At 35.8% G+C, this 27,162-nt stretch overlaps 1 protein-coding gene across 3 annotated transcripts in view; it reads right to left on the reverse strand.

Moving 5' to 3' along the window:
- The window catches only part of LOC147386553 (uncharacterized), a 34,688-nt gene extending 7,730 nt beyond the window's left edge, over positions 1 to 26,958 (reverse strand). The window contains exons 1-4 of one of the 3 annotated variants that reach the window (XM_086422439.1): positions 26,818 to 26,958; positions 26,385 to 26,519; positions 25,547 to 25,622; positions 5,268 to 5,394 (exon numbers count right to left, since the gene is read on the reverse strand). In XM_086422439.1, coding sequence (XP_086278565.1) covers positions 5,268 to 5,394; positions 25,547 to 25,622; positions 26,385 to 26,498 — 317 coding nt within the window. In that variant the 5' untranslated portion in view covers positions 26,499 to 26,519; positions 26,818 to 26,958. Of the gene's footprint in view, positions 1 to 5,267; positions 5,395 to 25,546; positions 25,623 to 26,384; positions 26,520 to 26,687 lie in introns of all 3 variants that reach the window. The other 2 variants (XM_086422440.1, XM_086422441.1) reach the window with 2 other exon arrangements.
- Between the last annotated feature and the right edge of the window lie 204 nt (positions 26,959 to 27,162).

The following is a 27,162-nucleotide window of genomic DNA, read 5'->3' on the forward strand; positions in this document are numbered from 1 at the left end:
ATTCTATATGATTAATGATTAAATATCCAAATTATGATAGGAAGATTTTAAGGATCAACGAACTTCACCAATAAGATTAGAGGCATCAAGAAATATAGTTTAGGCTATAAGCACACTCAAATCCGAATTCAAACAAAAAACCTAGGAAAATCTCAAAATACGCGTAATTAGAAGTTCAAAAAAATAAGATTTTGATAGAAAAGGTTTCGGAACAAACAGAGCACGCCATTAGAATCGTCTCAAAAAATTATTGAAAATTGACTATAAGAACGCAGAAATCAGATCTAAATCCATTGAAACCAGATATGCCGTTTCGTAATACCAAATGATTGTCTCGTAAGTTGTGCAAAGAGGTGACTCACTAGCTGAGTTGAGTCACAACAACTAAACTTCATGAGTCATCAAAGAGGTGTTAGAATCTAAACACCTCAACCTAAATGGGTCTCATGTGAGAGATATTAAACAATAGAATATAAAATAACTTAAAATTTAAACAAAACAGAATTTCTGTTTTAGCTTCTTCTCAAAACCCATCATCTTCACTCTCACGTTCTTTAAAACAGAAAACCTGCAACTCCATTTTAGCTCAACTTAGAGCAAGTTTGGGGAGTTGGATCAAGAGAAGAAAAAACCCCTAGGGTCGAGAGCTTCAAGAACCTCCGAACAATTTCTTGTTTAGGTGAAACCAAACCATCAACTCAAGCTTGCAGCAGCTGTTAGGGTAGCAATACCCTTAGAATACTACATTAAAAAGACCTTGGAAGCTTCAAAAAGGTAGGAACTTATCAATTCTCACAAATAGTTATTGATTTTAGAAAATATGTTTAGTTAAAAATTTTATGTCTAGTATTTTCTATTAATCTTAATTTCAGAAAATTCATACATGTGTAGATAAAGTTTTGATGAAGTTGATGTTGGTTTTGAATCAGCTGAACCATGTTTTTATTTCTGTTTTGAACTCATTGAGCCAGCTGAACCATGTTTTTAATTCTGTTTTGAACTCATTGAACCTACAAATCCTTGAATGATGCTTATTTCAACGATACAAACACATTGGATTGACCAAATCTGGATAAACAATAGGTATATAGATATATTTTGATAACTGTGAAACATGTTTTTTTTATTTAATGATTTGATTGAACAATGGATAGTGAGAACGAATGTTCTCCACTGTTTGGGCATGTGATGAGTGACTCCAATGGTTTTAATGTTGTTGGCGATGCCACGTAAGTCATGTTTTGAAAGAGTAATTGAATGCATTTGGCCATGCCATGTAAGTCATGTTGAGAGTCGTTGGATGTTCATCACACATGCATGTTTGTATCTACTTAAAAATAAAAATAAAAAAATAGAAATAGAAATTATAATAAAATAAATAATATTATTTATGTGATTCAATAATAGGTTGGAGAATGCCTTAAATAGTAACTTGTAGCTATGTATTCCAGAAGCAATCAGTTACTCTAGGGTAACACTTGAGATGTACAATCTTTGTAGAGAAGAGAGTTTGTTCTAGATTCACAATTGTATGCCAGATTGGCTTAGACGCGAGGAGTTTCTTCCAGGCTTGTTCGTGATCACTTTAAGTTTGCAATCATAACACAGTTGACCTTACCGTTAGTTAAACTCAGTATTGGGTTCTTGGTCAATGGCCAACCTAAGCCGGATAAATGGTCACCCCACTATGGTCGGCCACAAAATCAGGAAAGAACGGTGGTGTTCCACACCAGTTAAGTAATGGAACAATTGGTTACCTTGACTGAGGTGTATATAAGTCGTGCACTTTGATTCTCGTATCAACTACATTGCCATGTTTGTATTATGTTTTTTTTTTTTATGATAAAAGCTAATCATGTTTATTTAAATTGTTTTTCAAATTGATTAATTGATGTTTTACCAAGATTAATAAGATTTAAGTTACTGGAAAGTTATTATTGAAAAACTTGCATGTTTTAATGTTTAGAATAATTAACCATGCATGCTATAACTATATGTTTGAAAGATGTGTTTCTGCATGGTAACTCCCCATTACTTAACCTATCACACAAAACACTTGCAAGTGAACCTACGATGATGGAATATGTTGAAAAGTATGTAAAAGTTGTTGGTGATCAGGGGGACGTCGTGTATGACTATATCGATGTCTGAGAGTGAGCGTTAAAAGTCTATGTACAGTTTTACTGATCATAAAAATAAAAAAAAAGTCTGTGTACAGTTTTAAGAGATACGTTTAGTTTTGTTTAGTCATTCTTGTATACCTGAGCGAAAGGTGGTATCAGTAAGAGAGGTGGAGATATAAATGATAACATGTGATAATTACCTGTCATATGATCTGATGCACTAGAATCAATGATCCAAGGGCTCATAGATGATAATAAATAAATGGATACCTACCGGTCTGAGCTAAAGTAGTTGTAGCCGATGAGTTGGAAACTAGTTTGTCATACTCCTCTCAAGAAAAGACAATGGATTCCTTCTCTATACTTTGGTCTGATGAAATAATAAGTTGAACATCCTAAGCTGAAGATAATGAGGTCTAAGAGACAATTGGTCTGCTATGAAGATCCCAACAAAAGTTAATAGTATGCTGATGTAGGACATCTACAATTCTAAGTAGCTTCTTAATTCTATTAGGATTTGTTTATATTTCTAGTTGTATTAGGATTTCTATTTTTTAGTTATTTTAATAGTATCTTTCCATGTTAGTTTCTATTTTTGTTTAAATTCGTTTTTATTATTTAGGCTATAATTAGAAGTGCTTAGAAGTGTTTGATTTGAATTCTAATAGGATTAGAAAGTTAGTATTATGTTATAAATAAGTTAGGAATATTAATTTTTGGTATTTTAATAGAATTCTAAGTTGTTATGATGAAGTTATCTATATAAGAAGCTTTTAAATCCGAAAATTGACAAAAAACAATCAATCAATTCAATTATCTTTTCTCTTTTTATTACTTTTTAGCTTGATGTTTTATTTTCTTTTGAGTCATTGCTCGTTTATCAATTGAATCTATTGATTCAAATTGATATTGAGTGTTCCATTGAACAACCTATTGAATCTATTAATTCACACGCTTCCGCTACGTCATGGGCCCATCCTTACCACAATGGGTACACTTTCGGTTCCACAACCTTCACGACCTCCCCCTAAATATCTAGCACCACCTCTACCTGAACGACCACCACCACGTCACCCACGACTACCAGAGTGATCATTCATAGGTTGGCCACTATCTGGTAGAGTGACCCTCTTTAGCCTAGAGAAAATATATGCCAAGGAAAAAAGGTCAGGACTTCCTAAAATCTGATACTTGACAAAATCATTATCTAATTGAAGGGATGAAAGAAAACAAATAACATCCATATCTTCTTTTTGCTTTTGCATTTGAAGGATATCACCGAAAACAGGTTGATATTGATTCAAGTCTAATACAAAGTTTTATTATCCTGTTGTAAATAGAAATACTGCTAAGTGATCTCATAAATTCAGGTAATATCAAATACATATGCTTCACTCATTCCCAAATCTCCTTTGCAGTATCCAAAAATATAAAGTTAGCACTAATCTGCGGCTTCATATTGTTCTACAACCAAGTAAGAATCTAAGCATCTTCCCATTCCCATACCTTAATGAATTTTTCATCAAGAGAATCGAATTTCGCTTTGGTTAGATGAGATTTCTTACCATTGGCCTTCAAAAAGATCTCCACAATCTTCGACCATTGTGTGTAGTTAATTACACTTAAGTGAATGGAACTCATTTGAGTTCCAACCAAATCAATAGATATACCCAAGAAAGTCGTCTGCTCCATAATGGAACAATTGATTGCCCAAGAATCAACAAAATTGCTCTAAAATTTTTGGTAGTTCCCCCAAAAAATTAATTTTCTTATTCAGAGGTTTTTATATATTTTCGTGAACGATTTTGTACTATCGGAAAATCTCCTCAACACGAATTCCTTACAGTCACGATGTGTGAAAAACCTCAAAAATAAATAAATAAATAAATAAACCTATCTCAATGAAGTTGCAGGATAACCCCTTCAAATAAAATTGCAAGGCTCCAAAACCTTTTCTAGATAAAATCACAAAACTCCAATACCTCTTAAGATGAAATCACAGGGTATCTTGAAGGCCAAAAACACAATCTGAAACCTAACCACCACACCACTACCAACCACTAATAACTGACGAAAATCCATTGATCTATGATCACATTAGGAATATTTTCCAACTACAACAACAAAATCCTCCAAACAGAGGATCTTAACCACCACGAGAATAACGGGTACAAATCAAATCAAAGAAATCTGGTTTATATACCAAGAGAAAAATAAGAAGAGGAGAGCGAACCAAAATCTGACCACTGGAGTGACTCTGATATTATGTAGAAAATAAGATTAGGGTTTAGAGAAGCGAAAAAGAAAAGAATGGAATGGGAGGAGTCGAACTTGATTCTCTCACTATGAACTGTGGTATATATAAAACTAAAAAACAAATGAAATTACAAAGTGAGAGAATCAAGTTCGACTCCTCCCATTCATCTGTTTTCTTTTTCGCTTCTCTAAACCCTAAAGGAAGCAAAGAAACATATATAAAATATTGATATATCTAACATTGTTAAAGGAAGCAAAGAAACTCTTCATTCATTGAATCAATAGAAAATGAAAAACAAAAACAAAACAATAAGTGTTCTACAGCCAAGCCTGCAAATAGAATTATTGACCAAAAAAACATTTTTACCAATAACTATCTCAAAACAAATTTATCTATATCTACTTTCCTACTCTTAAACTAATTTTAATTTGATAGGTTCTCTAAATTATTCTATTAACACTTTTACTATGGTAAGGCACTAACAAAATCCAAACCAACGTAAACTAGAAAGTAGAAAAGTATGGACACGTATGCTTTCTTTTACTGGCTATCTATATTTCTCAGTTGAGGCAGGATGACTCCATGCTCCATCAACCTTCCAGTTTGACTGTCACTTAAGCAGAATTAGTTGGACAAGTCCTCCAAAACTATGTTGAGTTTTCTGGCAGTAAAATAAATTATACCACTCCCTTAACCAAAAACATTCAACTTGATTGATGTTGTTTTGAAAATATTAGATTAAGGTTTTAACAAAAGTGGAGCCGCACACTTGAGGTCATGATTTTGAGACATGTGAAAAGTGAAGGCCATCTATGTTCATAAGTCACATTTGATACTTCTAAAAGTGCATTATATACTGAACCAGTGCAATATGATAGAAAACAAACCATTCCGGAGATTCCTGAAGCGCACAAACTTGTTCGTGGAAGAGAACTTGTGAGACTAAACAAGTCACCTTGCTACCAGATTCAAGAGCCCTTTCCCTTCCTCTTTCATCTACCACAACAAAGCTTCCTACACAATGAAAAAGTAATTACACATCATTTAAAGCGAAACAAAAGGTTGTAGGAACTGGGACAGATAAACAACATTATTAACAGAAACACTCATACATAGGACGGATAGAATTACTGGCACAAGAAATACGCGGGAAACCAGAAAATTCCAGCAAACTTGGAGTTCAGAAACCGGCAACTATAATGCAGAAGTACATAAAAAACAACAGCCTTGGACATCCAGCCCATCTATAATGCAAAATGACTTAAATGCCCTTACTTTCCCTAAAAACACTAATATTGAGAAAAGCAAGAAACATACTTGACATAGATATTCAAAACATAAAATAATGATTGAAAAGGAGTAAAACTCCCTAACGAGGCTGGCTGGACCAAATAGAACATATGCATAAAGATCAAATACACTTAATAATGACTAAAGACATGAGTACAAATCCCTAACACTAGACTGGACCAAATAGACCATATAAGACCAAAATACACTTATTACACATTTATGAGAAAACATGTTAGTCAGTAACCAAAAACGCTCGTTCTCCCTCATCATGTCATACGAGGATTATTGAACCAATGCGTGACCTCTTCTGAAAAGTTTTGAGAGGAGGTTTATGATAACTATCATCTCTCCCCAGCTTAAAAGAACTCGACCCTAACAAGTAATTGGTGTAATACTGCTCGTACATATCTGAGTTCAGGTGTTGAAACTTCTGAATTAAGTGCACTCAGAAAATGGATGATCATTCCACTTGACAAGGAACTTCTGGAAGACACCGCTCTTCATAGAAATTAGTTGCTCAACAAGGATATCCTCTAATATTTCAATTGAAGAGATAAAAATGGAAACAAGGTGTAATGACCTCAAATGTTATTTTGAATCTCAAGGAATATATTCCACTTTGTGGTATTGGAAAATATCAAATTTTAGACTTTGGACATATTGCCTACATCATTAGACTCAGAAGCACTAAGAAACCTAATTTAAACTATTAAGTACGTTCAATTCTAAGATCAAATAAAGAATCAAAGATTTTCAAAATTCATGCAAGTGGTTGAAGTATAGTGAAATTTCAATAGAGAGTGTTTCTCAATAATCAGGTTGTACCATTTCATTCATATCGAAAAATTATTCTGATGGCACATTAAGTTGTCATGATTGGGAAGGTATTTATCTCAATCGAACCATTTGAGAATTAGGTAGACCAAGTCAACTTGAACCAAGCCAAGTAAGCAACTAAGATTTTTATTAAGAGAAGAAATTATCTGTTATTTTTATAACCTGTAAATCTCACCTTTAGATAAACATTAAGAAATGTTTTAATACAAAGATGCCATTTGTTTAATTTTTCAGTGCTAAAGGCTGGAAAAAAAAAAAAAGTTTCAGCACTTTTAGCATGTTTGTTTACTCAAAAGATTCAGCAAAAATTGCTAAAAATCACTATATTTCTCAGCAATATTCCGCCACTTAATGCTTAGTGCTATATGCACTCAGCACAGATATTTTTTTAATTTTGGACAACTTTATCCTCCGTCAAATATCAATATTACATTCATATCCATGATTTTTGTTCCACCTATCTCACCTCCATGGAAGCTTTATTCTCCTCCATCTCAACAAAACCTATAGAGGCGACTGAGAGAGATCATCATATTTGTTAGGTACACCCAAAGGAAAATCTGCTCGGATCTTACAAGGGGTTTTCTGCAATTACAGGTTCTCTGAGAATTGATTCGTGCATTCTACTTCTGAATTCGATCGTGGTTTTTGCATTCGAGGGTTATTTCAGTCTTTTTCTTTAATCGAATTAGTTATTATCTTCACCTTCACCACCACCTTCAACAAGAACATCAAAGGTATATTCTCTCTTGCTCTAGTTCTCTAGGGTTTACTGAAATACTTCATTCAGATGGAGAATGGCAATTGACCCCACGTGCAAAGCATTAATTCCCAGCTTTTGTGTGAACATAGCTACTATAATGCATGAATGCTTTTTTGTTATTCCCGGTACTATTAGGCACTATTGGTTCAGATTTTTCCCCCTTTTTTTTTGGTACATATATATATATATATATATATGAAAAGAAGCCAGTGAAAAGATGAGTCATATATCTTTTTTTTCCTCAGCTTACATTGTTCTTTTCATCAGAGATAGTTTGAAAGAGAAATAATGTGAAGAAGATCAGTTATAAAGAGTGTCAAATAGTCTCAGTTTGTATAGTTCATATTTTTCTTCTCTACTTGTTGACATCCATCAAACCCTATATCTGTTTGATGGTTTGCTATCGTTGGCTTTGTAATGCATTAGCATTCTGCAAGGATTGTTTTATACGGTTTTTTTTCTTAGGTGTAAGCTACAGTATTTTTGTGGTTGATATCATTGCTACGTTTTTTATATATATATTTCATCACCAAAGCATGATCTGTTGAAGCTTGGGATGTATGGTCATGTGGGTTCTAATTTTTAAGAGAGGTTTGAGTTGTGCTTCAGAGGTATTATTTGAAACGAAAATAGGATTTCCTTTCTTAACACATAAAACCTGAGAATGATTTGAGAATGAATTACTTCATTCGATGATTAGTACTGGAGAGTTTGTATGGGAGACTGACAATTTTTTTGTTTGGTTAGATTCCCCTTCTTCTCCCAATACATTACAGGTCTTTGTTATTTAAGAATTGGAAATACAAACATGGTTTCAAGCTTTGGTAACAATTTGATGCCTTTTTTTTTTTTTTGCCAGATAAACAAGTCCAATTGCTTTGATTTTACAATTCTTTCAACAGTCAAGCCTTACCAGTATTTTATAGTGAGTGTGGCTTTTGTTCAATCTTTATGCCTTCTCAACTTTTAACCATTTCTGTGAAGATATCTTCAATGAACTAGCATAGATATTTTCTACATTCAGTTGGATGTTTGCATAGTCTCAAAGCGCCCCAAAAAAAAAAACAATATTATTTAGCAAACATAAGAAGATTCTTCATCGTGATCCTACGTTCCATGCATAGAAGGTTCCTGCAATTAAGGTCTGGCATTTGAAGATTTATTATTTTGGAAAATTAGAGTTTTGATTTTCAATTCTAAATGACCAGATTTCAAATAATCAAGCATGTGTATTCAATGGTAAGAAAATCTATGAAGTTTCTTTTACAGTTGCAATGTGAAGTTTCACCAAACCTAACAAGAATGTTTAATAACATTCCCCCATAGGAAGCTTTCTAGATCTTTTGCAACTCTCATGCCATTTACATGTTATCTTTTCTTTTTTTAATGAATTTCATTTACATGTTATCACATATGGCTTTCATTTTTTTAGATTCATTCTTCAGATTTTTATGTAAACATTACTCAATTGATTTATGCCTTTCTATGTGAATCTTCTTCCTGAAAGGAAAAAATGGTTGCGGCTTGTTCATGTACTATGAGGAGCTAAAGACTTTTGCAACAAGAAGTGTGAAGAAAGGAGAAGAGAATTTTGAAGGCAAAAGGAGATTGAAGATCTTTGTGATAATATTGTAGACTTATGCAAGAACTTGAAAGAAAAATTAGATGATTTAAAAATTGCTGTATTAATATTGGGATACAGTGATTTGTATTTGTAAAAAGTATTTCAATTTTATATTTTGTAAGAAATTTTTTTTTATGGGTAAGTAAGTTGGACTTGAAGTCACAACCTCAAAGTTGCTTTGCAATGTGTCAAACCAACTGAACTATGGCTCTAAGCCCAAGAAATATGTATATTTTAGTATGGGTAATGGGAAAGAGGCATTTGAGATATGCTGACAGTGCATCATAATGTGATTGAAAGGCCAAAATAGACAAATTACCAATTTTCAGCAGTGTGTACCAATCAAGATTCTACAAATTCAGTGCTTAATTTGAACGAATTATGCATTATTCAGACAGGTCAACAAATAGTTTCAGCACTTAAATTCAATGCTTATGAGTTTCAACACTTAAAATCTTTCAGCACCTATTTTTTTCAGTTTTACAAACACCACCAAAGACTAACATCAAACTTAATATTGAAAAGGCTATGCGGCAAAGTTCAACTACTCATGTTGACTCAAGTAAGACTTCAAAAAAAATGTTAAGACTTAACAAGTTTGAAACAAAGACACTATACTCGTTTTTTTGTTTTACTCTCAAACAAAACAACCTAAAAGCAAGAGCTCAACTCAGTTGAGAGTAATAATTCTAAGAAATCATTCTCAAATCTGGAGTGTCAGGAGCGTGCTATTGAATTTGGGAGCATAGGAATCATACCACCTGCAAGTATCAAGTCTAGCAAGTTTGTAGAAGGAAGAAACAAGTGAAGAATTGCTAGTCATTCAACCAAAGAGGTAGGTGCTTTAATTTCTCTTCTATAGTCTTCGAAGCATTTGAAGAGAGAGAGAGATTTTAGCATTTATGAAGTCTTTGTCTTAATTTAATGTTGTCTAGCTGCAAAACCCAAAATTCTATAAATTTCTTTAGCTTCTGTCCTAGAGAAGCAATTTTGTAGTTTTACAATATTTTTATTGACACTAAAAATACGCTTATAAAGACTATGATTGTGGTAAATCTTGACTGCAATTTTAAAGTTAAAGTAACATTTTATAGTCTGTAAATTACTAATCAAACATAAAACCATGTCAAGTTTATAGAATGTATATTCAAAGTTTAGGCTGTTATGGTTAAAATGTAAGTAAATGTACTCTAGGGAGAAAACAAGATATTGTTACTTTGTTAAGAGTTTTATATACTTCTAATTCATTTAAAATTAATAATTTCAGTACAATAATTTTTGACATATACTTGGTGGTTTAAAAAAGTTTCATAGTTTACATTTAAACTACAAAGTATTACAAATTTAGAAAAGTTAGCTCTTTTTAATCCATCATTTGACATAAGTACACCTTTATCATGAGCGCATCTTATTAAGTTATAAACCTTCGATAAATGCACCCCCCTATTAAGTGCACTTACCTACGAAATAGCAAACCATTCTTCCCATAATCTTCGTCTCCTCTGTTAGCAAACGAACCACTACCACCTTGATGGGGGCATCAGACTATCACCCCTTAAGTATCATCATAGGAGGAAACCACAAGTTTCCTCATGGATTGGTAATAGCTACGGAGAGGACTTGAAGACCCATGTACAAAATCTTTTGAAGACTCCACATTGGAGAGTGTGGGCTGCTTTTTGAATCAAGGATTGATGAATTAGAATAACCAACAAATGATCATAATGTAGTACTCAAGATTTATTTAGTATTCTGTTTTGGGCTTTTACTTTGGACTTATTTTTTATATGTTCGGGCCTATTTTCCTGTTTTCTTAGTCCAAGGCCTTAGTATAGATGTTTGGGGGTAGTTTGGTAACTTAGTAGGTCTTTTATTAAGCTTGTAAGGGTTGAAAATATAGGCGAGATAAAATTACAAAAGTAGTATTTTTGTCATTTATTTTTAAGCTAAGAGTAGCTTAGGCATTTTGCTCTTTAGGATTTCATTTTAGTATTTGAAGACATCTTTATGTTGTTTTAGAGTTTTTGGAATAAAATGTACAAAATTTTCTGATTTTTGTCTTCTCAATTTACAGATACATCTCTTATTTTCTTCTTCTTCTTCTTCTTCTTCCATAGTTTTTTCAATTTTTTGTTTCTAAACACTAGATCAGTCTCAACCAACAGCCTTTAGAGTCCCTACACCTAGTTAAACCTACCAAATCTGATCAAAAATCATACATCTTGATGACGATGTCCCAAAATCCTAGCCAAATCCACCTAAAAACTCTAAAAATCATCCCTACTTGTTATTCCATAACTTAAGGCAAGTCTAAACTAGCCAAACCCTAATTTTTATAAATCTAGCCCTATTCCAACCCTAGATTTAATCTTAGGAACCCTAACTTTTTATATCTTCCCAAAGATTATTAGATTAATACCCTAGGCTAGTTTGAAGTATTACCTTCCATAAGATCCCTAAAATTAATATTTTAGACTTAGTCCGGTGGGACTAAAACATTGTTTAGTTTTATTTATTAATTATTTATGGGAATTAACTTATTTTCTATGGTAAATCTAGTAGTTTATGATATTCATTCTTCTTGATAATTCCATTGTAATCTCATAATCAACATCTTGATTAGTTTCAGTCATGCATCACACCTTATTATTATTATTATTTGCATCTACGATGGTGGTAACAAGGACTTCGTGATCACAAAGCAATACCCTTAAAATATGAGCAGACCAATCCATTTTAAAAATGGCCTAAAAATATGAGCAAGTTTTTTTACGACTTTTTCTGTATCAATAGTCCAATGTCAAAAAGGCTAAAGCCATGTCTGTAACAGAATTGTTTTTCACTTTTTTTTTGTTCGGCAAGCAAGGGGTCAGTGGTGAAGGTGAGTTCAACAGGATTTGAACCTAGGTCATTGGATCAACTCTCCTCAAACCTTTACCGTTAGCTGAGTGGTTGTCAATGATTCTGATTTGTTGTAGATTCTAGTCAATACAGTTATTCAGTTCCTTATACATAGTAGATTCTTGTCAAAAGGAGTTATGCAGTTTCCTTGTATATAGCAGATTCTGGTCAATGGGATTTGTAACTGACATCAATTAAGGGGATTAGATTCTTGTTAGTTGCCCAAATCAAGGCTTGTAACTACTCATTAATGAAGATAAATAGAGAGGATTGACCTTCATTGGGATCATCCAATTTCATTCAAACTTTTCCAATTTATGTGTTAGTTATACAGTAATGTTACGGTATCAAAGCAAAGAAAATTTTCCTTGCCAGTGGGATACAGTCGAGTTTGAGTGGCTGTTTTAGTTTTCAGAAGAATTTTTTGTAATTCATAGAAGTAGATTTCACATAATCTACCCTCTTTTCTTGGAAATAATTTCTCCCTCAGTCTTGTCCGACATTTGTTTTTAGATCAACTTGTGAAACTCCAATTTTTGCACTAGTTTTCATCAAAAACTATAGTTTTAGTATGTTTGGGGTATTATTTTTTTTTTTGTGCTTTCTTCAGGAATAACAGTTTGTTTGTTGTTATTATTTTTTGCTCCTATCAGATTAACTCAAATGGATAAATAAGAGATCAAACTGGTCCAATTTACGGGGAAAAACTATAGTTAATGGTCTTTTCAGTTAGAATTGTATCTTAGGGGGAAGGAATTGTAGGGACACATAAATGGATCCAAACCTAAACCCATAGCTGAAGATCAAGCTGACAAATTGGAGACTAAGGATGCCCAAATCATGAGCTGGATTTTGTAATCAGTCGATTCACGTTTTGTTATGCATCTAAAGCCTTACAAAACTGCCAAGGGAATGTGGGATTACCTTAAAAAAGTTTACCATCAAGAAAATCATGGTCAAAGATTCCAATTAGATCATGAGATGGGTCAATATTCTCAAGGGAATTTATATGTTCAAGATTATTATTAAGGGTTCCTTGCTTTATGAACAGAATATACAGACATCGCTTATGCAAATGTTGCAGCACCAACACATTATCTGGAATCGTAGTCACCAAAGTCTCCGACTTTTTGAAAAAGTCACGATTAAATTGTGGCTTCTTTCTTCACTGATTTAATCGCGATTTTTTAATAAAACACGACTTTTACGAACTTCACGATTAAATCACGAACTCTGCGATGAAATCAAGAAAAAATGAAATATGACATTCATGCACTAGTAAGAGAACATAACCTTGATGAAGATGATGGAGACCATTTTACCAATAAAACATAAGATAATAATGATGTAAATGAGGACAACATGAATTTGATGTTTTTGACTAGTTGAAGAATCCTAACTCGGACTTTTGATTGTTAACTTTTTTATATTGTGAACAGTATAAATCTTGACTATATTGTGGACATGAGGTTACTTCTTGTGCATGCATGGATGAAATCCATATGGAGTTTGGTAATTGATTGTTATAGTTCAATATGATATTTAATGATATAACATGAGAATACCATTTAGTAGGAACAATTACATAATCATAACCCTAACTTGATTTTCCCCGATGTAACCGAATTTTTCAATTTTTTCCACTTACCGACTTATTCCCCAACTCCAACTTGGTGACCATGCCTGGAATTCAGGAGATTCAAAAGATCAGTTTTCAATGAAACTCCGGTCTGATTTTGAATTTGTTAGATCTAATCTAATGAGCAGAGAACCGTCGCCTTCTTTGGAGACATATCTAAATGAACTGCTGCTACAGGAACAAAGACAATAAACACAAGCAAACCTGGCTCAACAGGCTTCTGGTGGACCTATAGAAGTAGCATATGTGGCAAAAGGGAACAATCAGGCAAGAGATATGCACAAAGTTCAATGTTATGGCTGCAAGGACTTTGACCACATTGCTTCTCAATGAAAACACAAATTTTGCAACTACTGCAAAGCATCTGGTCACATCATTTCAGAATGCAGAAAAAAGGCCTCAAAATCGTACTCCACATGCCTATAATGTTATAGCTGAAGCTAATACCCTTGATTTGGTTGCATCTACCTCTACTTCCTCCATGTCTTTAGTCCGTTATACCCCATACATCCATCACACCTGACATGATCCAACAGATGATTCTCCAAGCCTTTTCCACCTTTGGACCCTCAGGTAAAAAATCATCTTCCTCTTCCTTGTGGTATTTCAATTTGGGAGCCTCCAATCCCATGACTTTCTCGATTGATCATCTCTCGAATCTTAAAAACTATGACGGTAAGCTCCAAGTTCATACAGCAGATGGCGAAAACCTTCCTATTACGTCCATTGGTGATATACTTCATTCCTTACCCTTACAACACGTCTTTCTTTCTCATCTTCTATCCACCAATTTGTTATCCATTGGTCAACTTGTTGACAATCATTGTAATGTCTCTTTTTCACGTTCTAGATGCGTTGGACAGGATCAGATGTCAGGGAAGGTGATTGCGACAGGGCCTAACTATGGATGTCTATTTCCTCTTCGCTTAAGATCACAACCGAAGCTTAAATCTTTGTTTGTTTTATCTTAGTCTTTCTACTCAGAATAATGTGCAACTGTGGCACAATAGATTAGGACATCCCAACTCGAAAACTTGGTTATCCTTAATGAATTCTGGTTTGATTAATGAAGCTAAGATTTCTGCTCATGATGCTTTGTTCGCTTGCTCTACTTGTAAGATGGTAAAAAGTAAAACTCTTCCCCTCTCCATACATGATTCATTAGCTTCACATTGTTTTGATTTAGTTCACAGTGATGTTTGGGGCATTAGTCTTGTAGTCTCTCATTCACATTATAAGTATTTTGTCACTTTCTTTGACGATCATAATCATTTCACTTGGATTTATTTTTTACGCTTCAAATCTAAAGTTTTTGTTCTTTCAACAGCTTTTTGGCTTATGTTGAAAATCAGTTCTCCACTTGCATTAAGATTCTTAGAACTGATTTTGAGGGAGTATGTTTCACACCAATTTCAGAATTTTTACAACATAGACCCCTCCTTGATATGGTCCATTCTCTTCTTCTTCAATCATTTGTTCCAACTCATTTTTGGTCCGAAGCTTTATCCACAACTGTTCATTTAATCAACCGACTTCCTTCTTCCAAGCTCCAAAATCAAATTCCATATTTCCGCCTCTACCAAACACAACCTGCATACACACACCTTCACACTTTTGGCTGTATGTGTTTCATTCATCTGAACACACCAAGCTGACAGCACAATCAGCTAGATGTGCTTTTCTAGGATATGCTTCTCATCAAAAAGGTTTTCTTTGCTATGATCCAATAGTCAAACACATTCGTGATTCTTGAAATGTTGTTTTCTTTGAGAACCAATATTTTTTTCTGCACTACATTGACCCTTCAGATGAGTTAACTATATCTCTTCGCCATCCTTTTCTACCAATTCTTCTTTTCCATCTCCAACAAGGATTGAATGTCATCTTGTGTATGAAAGAGGGAAAAAACAGACCTACACACTTCGTTGCCTACTCCAGAACTGTTAAATAAACCTATAGGGTTATTTTAGTCTTTTCACTTGTTTAATTATCTTATGTAATACTTACATAGCCTAATTAGGGCTAATAAATAAAATTAATCTTTTCTCTCTATTTTAACTTGGTATCAGAGCCTCCATCGACCTTCATCTTCTTCCTCTTCTACACCAAACTCAGTCGACCATCTCTACATAAAAACAACTCCCTAAAACCCTTGTCTTCATTTTATATCACCCCTACGAGGGTTCTCTGCGGATACTCATGCGATAGGGATGATGCGATAGGGAGTTGAAACATATTCAAAGCCTGCAATCAGGCTGTAGTTGTAGAAACGATACTGTATTCACAGCAGTGATATCTGTGATGACCTGCGACACTCCTGTGATGACCTACGACACTCATCTTAGCATCGTTTGAACCTTACGATCACAGCAGTGATAATTGTGATGAACTGCGACGCTCCTGTGATGACCTGCGACACTCATCTTGGCATCGTTTGAACCTTACGACCTTCAAATTAGTTGTTTTAGGTATAACGACACCCACAACAGCATCGTACAAGTTTACGACGCTAGGAGGCTGCTGTGTGAGCCCTGCAATTACAGTAGGAGTTTTGTTTTGAGCAAACGACACCATCAGGTGGTTGATATGCCTTGTGCGACACAAGTGGGTGGCTGTTTGAGTTGTTCTTTATCACAACAACTGGTTTTCTGCCCTCTGCGATTGTAGTAGGTGGCTGTCTGTTCTTCATATCACAGCAGGTGACCTATTTTTCAGTAAATAACACCAGCCCTACCTTGTACGACATAGTAGTTTCTATTATAATCCTTGGAAATTACAACAGGTCAATATTTGCTGTATTTCAATCATCGTAAGGGGTATATGAGGTTTTTTAGTAGTTATTGGGATACCTACGGAGGCTTGTGATTACAGCAAGGTGTTGTTTGGGGCTGTTCTAACAACAATTGTTATCTATTTTTTATCGTGTATTGTCACCGTTAGGGTGCTGCGGTCACTTTATCCTAGAGAGTCGTGCCCTCATCGTACTTGAACTATCTTTCATTTAAAGTACTCGGATTATTTGATGGCCTCTGAGACTTCTTCCTCCTCCATCACTGGTAATAGTAATGGATTGGGTGGTTCTTCTTCTCACTCAACTGACTTCCCCGGTATTCAAATTACTACAGTAAAATTAGATGGTCCTAATTATCTCCTTTGGGCACGATCAGTTGAAATGTTCATTGGAGGGAAAGGGAAGATCGGTTACCTCACAGGGACGGACAAACAACCTACACAGACAGACAGTTCTTACTCCCATTGGTTTGCTAATGATTCTATGGTCCGCTCTTGGCTGGTTACTTCTATGCAACCACACATTGCGGCTGGCTTTATGTTTTCTTCAACAGCAAAACAGATTTGGGATTCTGCAAAGAGCATTTACTCGCAACGTCAGAACAACGTCAGAATTTTTAACTTGGAGCGTGAGATTTCTCGTCTTTCACAAGGAGACTCTTCAGTTACTACCTACATATCACAACTACGTGCTCGGTGGGAAGAATTGACTTTTTATTCCTCGTCCTATGCTTGGAAGGACCCTCTTGATGAGACATTATATTCGTCGATTCTGGATAAGAATCGGGTTTTTCAGTTTCTAGCTGGTCTCCGGGATGAGTTTGAGTATGCGAGAGTTCATTTATTGGGTATGGATCCATTTCCGTCTCTCCAGACAGCGTATTCGTATGTCTTGGCTGATGAGAGTCGTCGTGCGGCTGTCCTACCTCATTCTTCAGGAGATCACTCCGCTATGCTTGCTCGCCTATCTTCTCCACAACCCCCCAGTGGGTCTATGCCTACCCGTCAACGACATAAGTGTGATCATTGTGGAAAGTTAGGTCATGTGAAGGCTCGATGTTATGCACTTCATGGTCATCCTAATCAGCAACGTAAACAGTCTCAACGATCTTCAGCTCATATAGTTTCTCAGTCGACTACTGATTCAGCACCTCTTTCCGTTCCTACATCCTCATCAGACTCGGTATCTCTATCCCAAGCAGAGCTTGACAACAAGTTCAAAAAATTCTTCAATCAGATAGAGACTTCACCTCAGTCGGTTTCTACCTTCGCTCACTCAGGTACCTTTGCATCTGCAAACAGTGTTTCCACCACTTCCTCACCATGAATCATTGATTCTGGTGCCTCAGATAACATGACCGGTATGTCCTCTCTATTTCAAACCTATAGTGTTTGCTCTGGTCATCGCAAGGTTCGCCTAGCTGATGGTTCCTTGTCTTCCATAGCTGGTCAAGGTCTTTTACCTGTTACATCCTCTTTATCCTTAACTAACACACTACATGTTCCTCAACTTACTACTAACCTGGTGTCCGTTAGTAGTCTTACCAAAAACTTGAACTGCAGTGTAACTTTTTATTCCTCTCATTGTGTCTTTCAGGATCTGGAGTCGAAGAGGACGATTGGCACTGGACGTGAAGTGAATGGATTGTATCTCCTGGATGTTCCCGGTTCCCCTAGCACCCATTCTGCTCTTCAGCTTAGTAGTTTTAGCAGTCAATCTAATAAGGCTCTTGTAATGCGTTGGCATTTACGCTTAGGCCATATTTCTTTTGGATATTTGAAACACATGTTCCCTAATTTATTTAATAATAACAATGTGCTTGATTTTTCTTGTGAAACTTGTCAATTAGCTAAACATGTGCGTTCTTCTTATCCTATTAGTATGAATCCTACTACACCTGCTATGTTTGACTTAATTCATTCTGATGTGTGGGGTCCTTCCCCTGTTACATCTACTCTTGGTTTTCGCTATTTTGTCTTGTTCATTGATGATTACAGTCGTACCACTTGGGTTTATCTTATGAAACACAAGAGTGAGGTTTATGGGATCTTCAAGCAATTTCTTGCTATGGTTCACACCCAATTTGGTCGTACCATCAAGACCTTCCGTTCTGATCATGGTACTGAGTACACCTATAGTGAGGTCCTGAAACTTTGTTTAGAATCTGGCATTGAGCATCAAATGTCCAATGTTAAGACCCCTCAGCAGAACGGTCGATCAGAAAGAAAAAATCGCCATATTCTAGAGTTAGCCCGTGCCATTTCGATTGGCATGAACGTGCCCCAATCCTATTGGGCTGACGCAGTTCTTACTGCCGTTTACCTTATTAATCGGACCCCCTCCAGTGTTCTTCAGTTTGTCACACCCCTCTCTAAGCTCTCTCCAGATCGTCCCGTGTTTCCACTTCCTCCGCGTGTTTTTGGGTGTGTCTGTTTTGTTCAAATTCTTGACCAAAATCGTTCTAAACTTGACCCTAAGGCCGTCAAATGTATCTTTCTGGGTTATTCCTCTACCCAGAAAGGATACCGTTGTTACCATCCTCCTTCTCGACGACTTTTCATTTCTCGAGATGTTTCTTTTTTTGAGCATACTCCTTATTATAATGGGTCCGTTGGCATTCAATCTGAGTGGTTTCCTCTAGATTCACCTGATGATCATTTTCCTTCTTTATTTCCCCTTCCCTTGCCTGTTCCTCCCTCTCCACCCCCCGTCAGTTCGTCCTCTACTCCATTGCAGGTTTACTCTCGACGTCCACGTGATACTACCATCACTTCTATGTCCGACCAGCTCGCCTCCTCGCCTCCAGCTCCTCCTCCGTCTGTTCCCTGTGATGATCGTCCTATTGCCACTCGTAAGGGTAAGCGCACGTGTACTTATCCTATTTCCAATTATATATCTAACTTTGCACTATCACCTTCCTATCAGAGTTTTCTTGCTTCTGTTTCCGTTGTTTCTCTTCCTAATACTGTTGCAGATGCTATTGCTCATCCTGAGTGGCGCGCAGCTATGATTGAAGAGTTGACTGCTCTTGAAAAGACTCAAACTTGGAAAATTGTGCCTCTTCCGCCTGGAAGGAAAGCTGTGGGTTTTCGTTGGGTATTCACGCTTAAGCATAATCTGGATGGTTCCATTGCTCGTTATAAGGCCCGTCTGGTGGCCAAAGGTTATGCTCAGACTTATGGGATTGATTATCAGGAAACTTTTGCTCCGGTTGCCAAGATGACCACCATTCGCGTTCTCCTTTCTGTTGCTGCTATCCGCGGATGGCCTCTTTTTCAGTTAGATGTCAAGAATGCTTTTCTCAATGGTGATCTTCAGGAAGAAGTCTATATGGTCCAACCTCCTGGGTTTCTTCCTTCTGCTTCTCCTACACATGTTTGTCGTCTTCGCCGGTCTCTTTATGGTCTGAAGCAGTCTCCTCGTGCTTGGTCTGAGCGCTTCACTACGGCCATGCATCAGTTTGGTTTCCATTAGAGCTCTGCTGATCACACCTTGTTCTTGCGTCACTCCCACGACAAAACTGTTGCTCTGATTGTGTATGTAGATGATATTGTTCTTACTGGAGATGATGCCGATGGCCTTACCGAGGTCAAAACTTACTTAGGCCGTCAATTTGAGATTAAGGACCTTGGACATCTTCGCTATTTTCTGGGTATTGAGGTTGCACGGTCCCAGTCTGGTATATTTATTTCTCAGCGTAAGTATGTTCTTGACTTACTCAGCGCCTCTGGTCAGCTTGGATCTCGCCCAGCTGATACTCCTATTGAGCAGAATCACAGGTTGGCTGATTCTGAGGGGGAGTGTGTGTCAGATATTGGCCAATATCAGCGTCTTGTGGGAAAATTGATCTACTTGTCTATGACTCGCCCTGACATTGCCTATGCTGTTAGTGTTGTAAGTCAGTTTATGCACTCGCCTCGAACATCTCATCTTGCTGCTGTTTATCGTATTCTTAGATACCTTAAGGGATGTCCTGGTCGAGGTATTTTATTCAACAATCATGGTCATCTTCGCATTGAGGCATGGACAGATGCAGATTATGCTGGTTCAGTGACTGATAGACGGTCTACTTCTGGGTATTGTACTAAAGTCGGTGGTAACTTGGTAACTTGGCGTAGTAAGAAGCAGGATGTGGTTTCTCGGTCGAGTGCTGAGTCAGAATACAGAGCCATGGCACTTGGAGTATGCGAGTTGTTGTGGCTCAAAATCTTACTAGCTGATTTATGTCTTCCTGTGCCGGTCCCCTTCTTACTATATTGCGATAATAAATCAGCTATTAACATAGCTGCAAATCCGGTTCAGCATGACAGAACGAAGCACATAGAAGTTGATCGTCATTTCATTAGAGAAAAGATAGTTTCTGGACAGATTTGTACTCCTTTTGTTCCTACCTCTCAACAACTTGCTGATGTTCTTACTAAAGGTGTTACTAAAACCTCCTTTGAAGATGTCTTGTCCAAGTTGGGCATTGTTGATATCCACGCACCAACTTGAGGGGGAGTATTAAATAAACCTATAGGGTTATTTTAGTCTTTTCACTTGTTTAATTATCTTATGTAATACTTACATAGCCTAATTAAGGCTAATAAATAAAATTAATCTTTTCTCTCTGTTTTAACTGAACAATCTCCGACACCCGGTCTTGGTTCACTTCCTTCCCTTCAATGATCCACTCGTCTTACCCATCCACCTGAGCGACATGGTTTTCCTCATACCTCCTTACTTGCTATATTATTATCCCTAACTCTTACTCTCATACTATGAAGCATAATTGTTGGAAAAAGGCTATGCAACAAGAATTAGGTGCTCTTCGAGACAACAATACATGAGAGATAGTTCCATGTCCAGCCACAGCTAAACTCATTGGCAGTAAATGAGTTTATTCAATCAAATTGAAACCTGATGGTTCACTGGATAGATATAAGGCGCGTCTCGTCACCCTTGCAATAGACAGGAGTATGGAATAGATTATGACGAGACCTTTACTCCTATTGCAAAAATTGACTACTATTCAGACTATTCTAGCTATTGTTGCATCTAAATCATGGCCTTTTACCAAATGGACGTCAAAAATGTGTTTTTACATGGAGATCTTAAGGAAGAGATTCATATGCGCATTCCACAAGGGGTCTCGTCTACAAGAACTAATGATGTACTCTGATTGTGGCATTCTCTATCCGGTCTTAAACAAGAACCAAGAGCTTGGTTTGAAATTTTCATGATGCTTTACTCAACCTTGCTTTTCATCAAAGTTCATACAATCCTTCGATGTTCCTTCTTCGTACCTCAACAGGACTTACTCTAGTTCTTGTCTACGTTGGTGATATTATTATTACTGGAACTAATGGAACCATGATTCGACATCTTCAAACTCCACTTCATGAATCTTTTCACATGAAGGACTTAGGGCCACTTACCTATTTTTGGGGTCTTGAAGTTCACCAATTGGCAAAAGGTATATCAACACAAGTATACACTTGATCTTATTGAAATGGCGAGTCTACTTCATTCCACATCAGATGATACACCTTTGGAAGTAAAGGTCAAGCTTACACAAGACATTGGTGATCCTCTTCCCAATCCCACATTATATATCTTCTCATATATTGTTATATTAATACCCTAAGTTAGTTGGAAGTTCTACCTTCAATAAGATCCCTCAATTTAATATTTTAGATTCAGACTGACGGGACTTAAAACATTGCCTAGAATTATTTGCAAGTTATTTATTAGACTTTTATTATTTTTTGTGGTAGAATCCAATAGTTTATAATATTCATTGTCCTTGGTAATTTCTTCATAATCTCTTAACCATCATTTTTGTTAGTTTTATAGTCCTACATCATCTACCCTGACCTTCTCAATGATGACTCCCATAGTATCACAAGATTCAGTTGTCTCTCCCAAGAACTTCAAGCAACACATCAGTCGTAGTGATTTGTGGGGTTCCTACTCTCCCCATACTACCCCATTAACTACTCTAGCATTTCTAACAACCCGCAGTCAGCCTTCATAGTTCACTAAATCATTCCATCTTCGTTGTTGGGTTGTCCCACAAAATCACCATTTGTTGTAGGACTCTAAAACTAAGTATGTTGGTTCTGAGATTACAATGGAATTAACAGGGGCAATGAATATCATGAACTACTAGACTTTACCATAGAAAATAAGACAACTCCAATAAATAAATAAGAAATAATTATTAATCTAACAATATTTGGGAAGATATACAAAAATTAGGGTTCCTAAGGTTAAGTCTGCAGTTGAAATAGGGTTAGATTAATAAAAAATTGGGTTTAAGATCAGTTTAGAGTAGATTTGGTTAACAAGGGTGGCTGTACATTACTAGGCAGCAAGAAAATGTAATTGAAAATGTATTTTTATGGGTCTGGCTAGTCTAGACATGCTATAAATTATTGGACAACAAGTAAAGATGGTTTTGAGAGTGACTTAGGTAGATTCAACTAGGTTTTTGGGACTGGTTTGGGTTGGGCAGCAAGATGTATGATTTAGGAGAAAGTTCGGTAGGTCCAACTAGGTGTAGAGACTCTAACAGATGTTGGTTGGGACTGATTTAGTATTTAGAAATAGAAAAAATAAAGAAACCTATGGAAGATGAAGAAAAAGAAGAAGAAGAAAATAAGAGGTGTAACTATAAAAGAAGAAGAAAAAAATGAAGGAGATGGATGTATCTTGTTCACTGAGTTGAATACCCCAATATTCAAGCAAAGAAATACTGTAAAGTTTATTCAAAAAGCTCATCAAATATAACATAAATATATCTTTAATACTAAAACAGAACCTCTAAAGAGAAAAATATCTTAGCTACCCTTAGTTTAAAGATAAACTACAAAAATAATTTAATTTTTGTAATTTTATCTCTCCTAAAATTTCTACCCTTGTAAACTTAATAAAATAAAGTTATCGAACTACCCCCAAACATCAATATATTATGACCATGCAAATAAGCTAAAAACATAAAAATGATTTCAAAATAAGAATCTAAAACAGAATACTAAATAAATCCAAAGAATGTTAAAATTATGGTCATGTGTTGGTTATTCTAATTCATCCAACAAGTCCTCCTTGATCCAAACACAGTGCACAAGGAAACTTGTGGTTTCCTCCTAATACAGTAATACTTTAGGGGGTGATGATCTGATATCCCCATCACCGTTGCCTCATTCAGAGTTGGGACACATGCTCATTATCCAATGACTACTTAATCTGCATTTCCAGGCTTTCTAACCACTCAACCAATCTGAGAAGTAGTTCTCTAGCTCAAACTCATTGATATTTCCTGTAAAATATTTTCCACTTTGAGTTGCCTTGGTAAATAGGGTGTAAATTGGTTTAGAAAAGAATTAGGGTACGGTTTTGGATGAGATCATTGCACTAGAATGGTTTGCGACTTAGGATCGAGTCTCCCTTCCTCTAGGGAAATCAATAGTTGGCTACAAGTGGGACTAGAAAGTCAACAAAACACTGATGGAGCAGTTGAGAGGTTGAAGTAGGGCTGGCAACGGATCAGTTCAGTACCAGATCAGTACCACTCCGATATCGATCCGAAATTTTTTAAACATGTATCGATCCGATCCGTTTCATTTCATCCTTAATCTGAAACAAGTCCGATCCGAACACATGCCTTATTTTCAAATTATCAATGTTCAAAAAATATAAAATTTTAAAAAATCCACTTTTCAACTACAAATATAGAGGGAAACCAAAAGGACTAAATCGTTTTATCTGTATGTATTTATATAAAATTAAGAATAAGAAAAAATAAATAAAATGTGTTCAGATCGGATTTTTTTGGATCGGATTGGGGTACATCTGAATCCGATCCGAAATAATATCGGATCTAAGATTCAATATTATCCGATTTTTCAAATATGTTCCTATCTATGGAACGCTATTTGATCAAATGACAAAGACATTGTAGAGAAAGAGATGGCTTTTCCCGGATGAAATGAAACATTTGATTCAAAATAAAAATATGTTTGGATCGGATTTTTTCGGAGTGGATTGGGGTACATCTCAATCCGATCCGAAATTTTATCGGAACTAAGATTTCAATCCAATCCACTTTTTCATGTTTTTTAGGATCAGTTTGGAACGGTTCAGACATCGGGTATATTTTGGATCATCGCAAGTCTAGGTTGAAGGCTAGATATCAATCGAAATTCTGGTAGAGCTCCAACTGTGATTTGGACTTTAGGATTTTGAAAAGGGAAAGATAATAGTAGGAAATCAAATTTCTGAAATGCTAACTCACTTTGATACCTATTTTAAAAAAAAAATACCAAAACTGATGCAGGAATATGTTGAAAAACCAGGAAATTCCAGCGCTCTTGAAGTCTAGAAAACTGCAACAGCACTAAAATGCAAAAATACATTTTAAAAAAAAAAGCTGAATATCACTCCAGGTTTCTAGGAATCACTCACAGGAAGAAGAAGCAAACATAACCTCCATAAAATTTCACACAACTCAGATCTTTTTTTTTAAGTATATATACATACAGCTTTAGGTCATCCAGCCTATGTTATGATGTAAAATGACTTAAAAACCCTCCTTTGCCCTAAAACACTAATATTAGATAATGCAGCAAACATACTTCAATTAAATATTCAAAAAATTTAAAATAACGACTAAAGACATGAATAGAACTCCCTAAACCTAGGCTGGACCACATAGATCCTATGCATAGAGGCCAAAATACCCTTGTTAACCATTTCTAAGGAAAAGAATCATGATAAACTTTACTCGAAAAAGGTAACTCGAAATTCACTCAAATGCACAGAACCAATATATTTTCCTCATGTATCCCGAGGAAAAAATCTACGGCTCCGTGCACATGCCACGTCAGTTGAGTGAATTTCGAGTATCTTTTTTCGAGTCAGTTTATCACAACTCTAAGGAAAAATGTGCTAGTCGATATCCCAAAAGGATCCTTCTCCCTCATCATGCCATACAAAGACTGTTGAACCACCACATGACCTATAATAAGTTTTAAGGGGATTTTTTATATTTCCTATCAATCAGCTTAGGATTATTCTTTAGGGATACGGTCCATCATCCAAAAGGCAGACCACCAACCAAAAGGTCAAATCAATGAGTTCATACACCATGTATAGAATCGGGATGAAGGACAGAAATTTTGTATCCCTCACAGAGGCACAACACCAACATTAGTGAAATGAAATCTTATGCAGGAAATCTAGCAGCCTAGTAATAGTCTATATAAATCATCAAAATTTTCTAAACAAAGGGAATTACATAATAAATTATTACTCTTAGCATATCCACAAGGCACAAACCTCGTTTTATCCACATGCTCCTTTGAAATTTGGCTGGGAATAATGCCAATGATTTATCTCCTCCTGCATCCATTACCTTAAGGGATAGAAAAACACAAGAAGAATAAAGGAGAAACATAACTATAAAAGCTATTAAACATAAATTGTAAGACTTGAGAAACAAACTTATGGCAGTAAAATAAATGGAAAATACATTAAATGTAACCAAACTAGTAACTCAAACTGCAATTTCACGATCCTTCCACAAGAATAACTTAATATTTCAATAGTATCCGTTCAAACATAGTGAGAATGTAAAACATTTGGGCTTATTACACAAATGCAACAATAAAAACGATGTCAAGATCAAGCCCACAAGGTACATCATGGTGGTTGCTCCAGTTAATAAAATCAAGATCATAAATTGGGGAGGGAGAAAAAAACATTTATTATTCCTTCACAAGGCTAAAAACACCTGTTTGGATCGCCAGAGGGAAAAAAATAAAATCTCTTTTCATGCAAAATGTACCCAAAAGAAGAAAAACATTGGTAGAATCCAAAGTTTGACAAACATAAATGAACCCAATTCAGGAGTTGTACATTTGTGACAACCCAATTGCAGTGAACTGGCACTAAGAAAGGCAAAAGAGAGTACAAAAAACAGACTCAAAAACCATGCTACTAGAAAATAGATGAGAAATAGTACTGGATTTTGCAAGACGACGGAACTCAATCCAAGATTTATGCATTTCTAGCTACCCAATAGCTTTGAAAAGGAACCAATATAATAGTAAGTGAGATAATAGACTTTACCAAGGAAAATAAGAAAAACAAAAGACCAGTGAAAAGGAGAACTCACTTCAATAAGATTTGAGCCTCGAAGGGATACAACACGCATCATACTTAGGCCTTCTTCGAGGGTTACGGACTCTTCCTTAGCGGCTCTCTTCAGATTCTTCCTTCCTCCTCTCATTGCTCCTCGATTGCTACAACTCTGCGAAACATAGACCAAATAAACCCCGGTATAAAAATAAAATAAAAAGTCATTGAACGTTTTGTTGTGCATTTATATAGAAATTAGATTTTACAAATTGAAAGATCATTATAGTGTCCAAAAGCATCAAATGACCAATAAATATGTGCCATGTAAGATCCGAGAAACCTGAGAACTTAGGCAAGTTGAGAAATTGAGCGTTTTTTTTTACTGTTAAAGAAGGGTTTTGCAGACGCTTCCACCGAGATGGAAAAAGGAACATAAGGGGAGAAGAGTTGGAAAATAGAGAGAGAAACACCTACTATACGCCGCCTACCACCACTTCCTCCTAGAGAGGGGTATCGTTGCCACTGAGACTCTGCAGGGTTGTTCGTTTGAACTTCGGAAGTCAGCTCTTTTTGCTTTATTTTAGCTTTCAAGTTTAAAAAATAAACGATGTTGGTTTGAGGTTTTTTTTTTTTTACTCCCACAAATAACAACAGAAGCCCAAAAGTAGCTCTTAATTAAAAGTCGTCTAAAAAATTCTTCTCTATTTGACTTTTGTGAAAAGCCAATTATCAAAAATGACTTAAATAAAAATACCAAAATACCCTCCCTCTTTCTTCAAATTTCCAACGAAAATGTAAACCTAAAAACACTTTCG

This window comes from Akebia trifoliata, chromosome 14 (assembly GCF_017979445.1).
Source record: "Akebia trifoliata isolate Shusen 1 chromosome 14, ASM1797944v1, whole genome shotgun sequence".
NCBI classification, from domain to species: Eukaryota; Viridiplantae; Streptophyta; class Magnoliopsida; order Ranunculales; family Lardizabalaceae; genus Akebia; species Akebia trifoliata.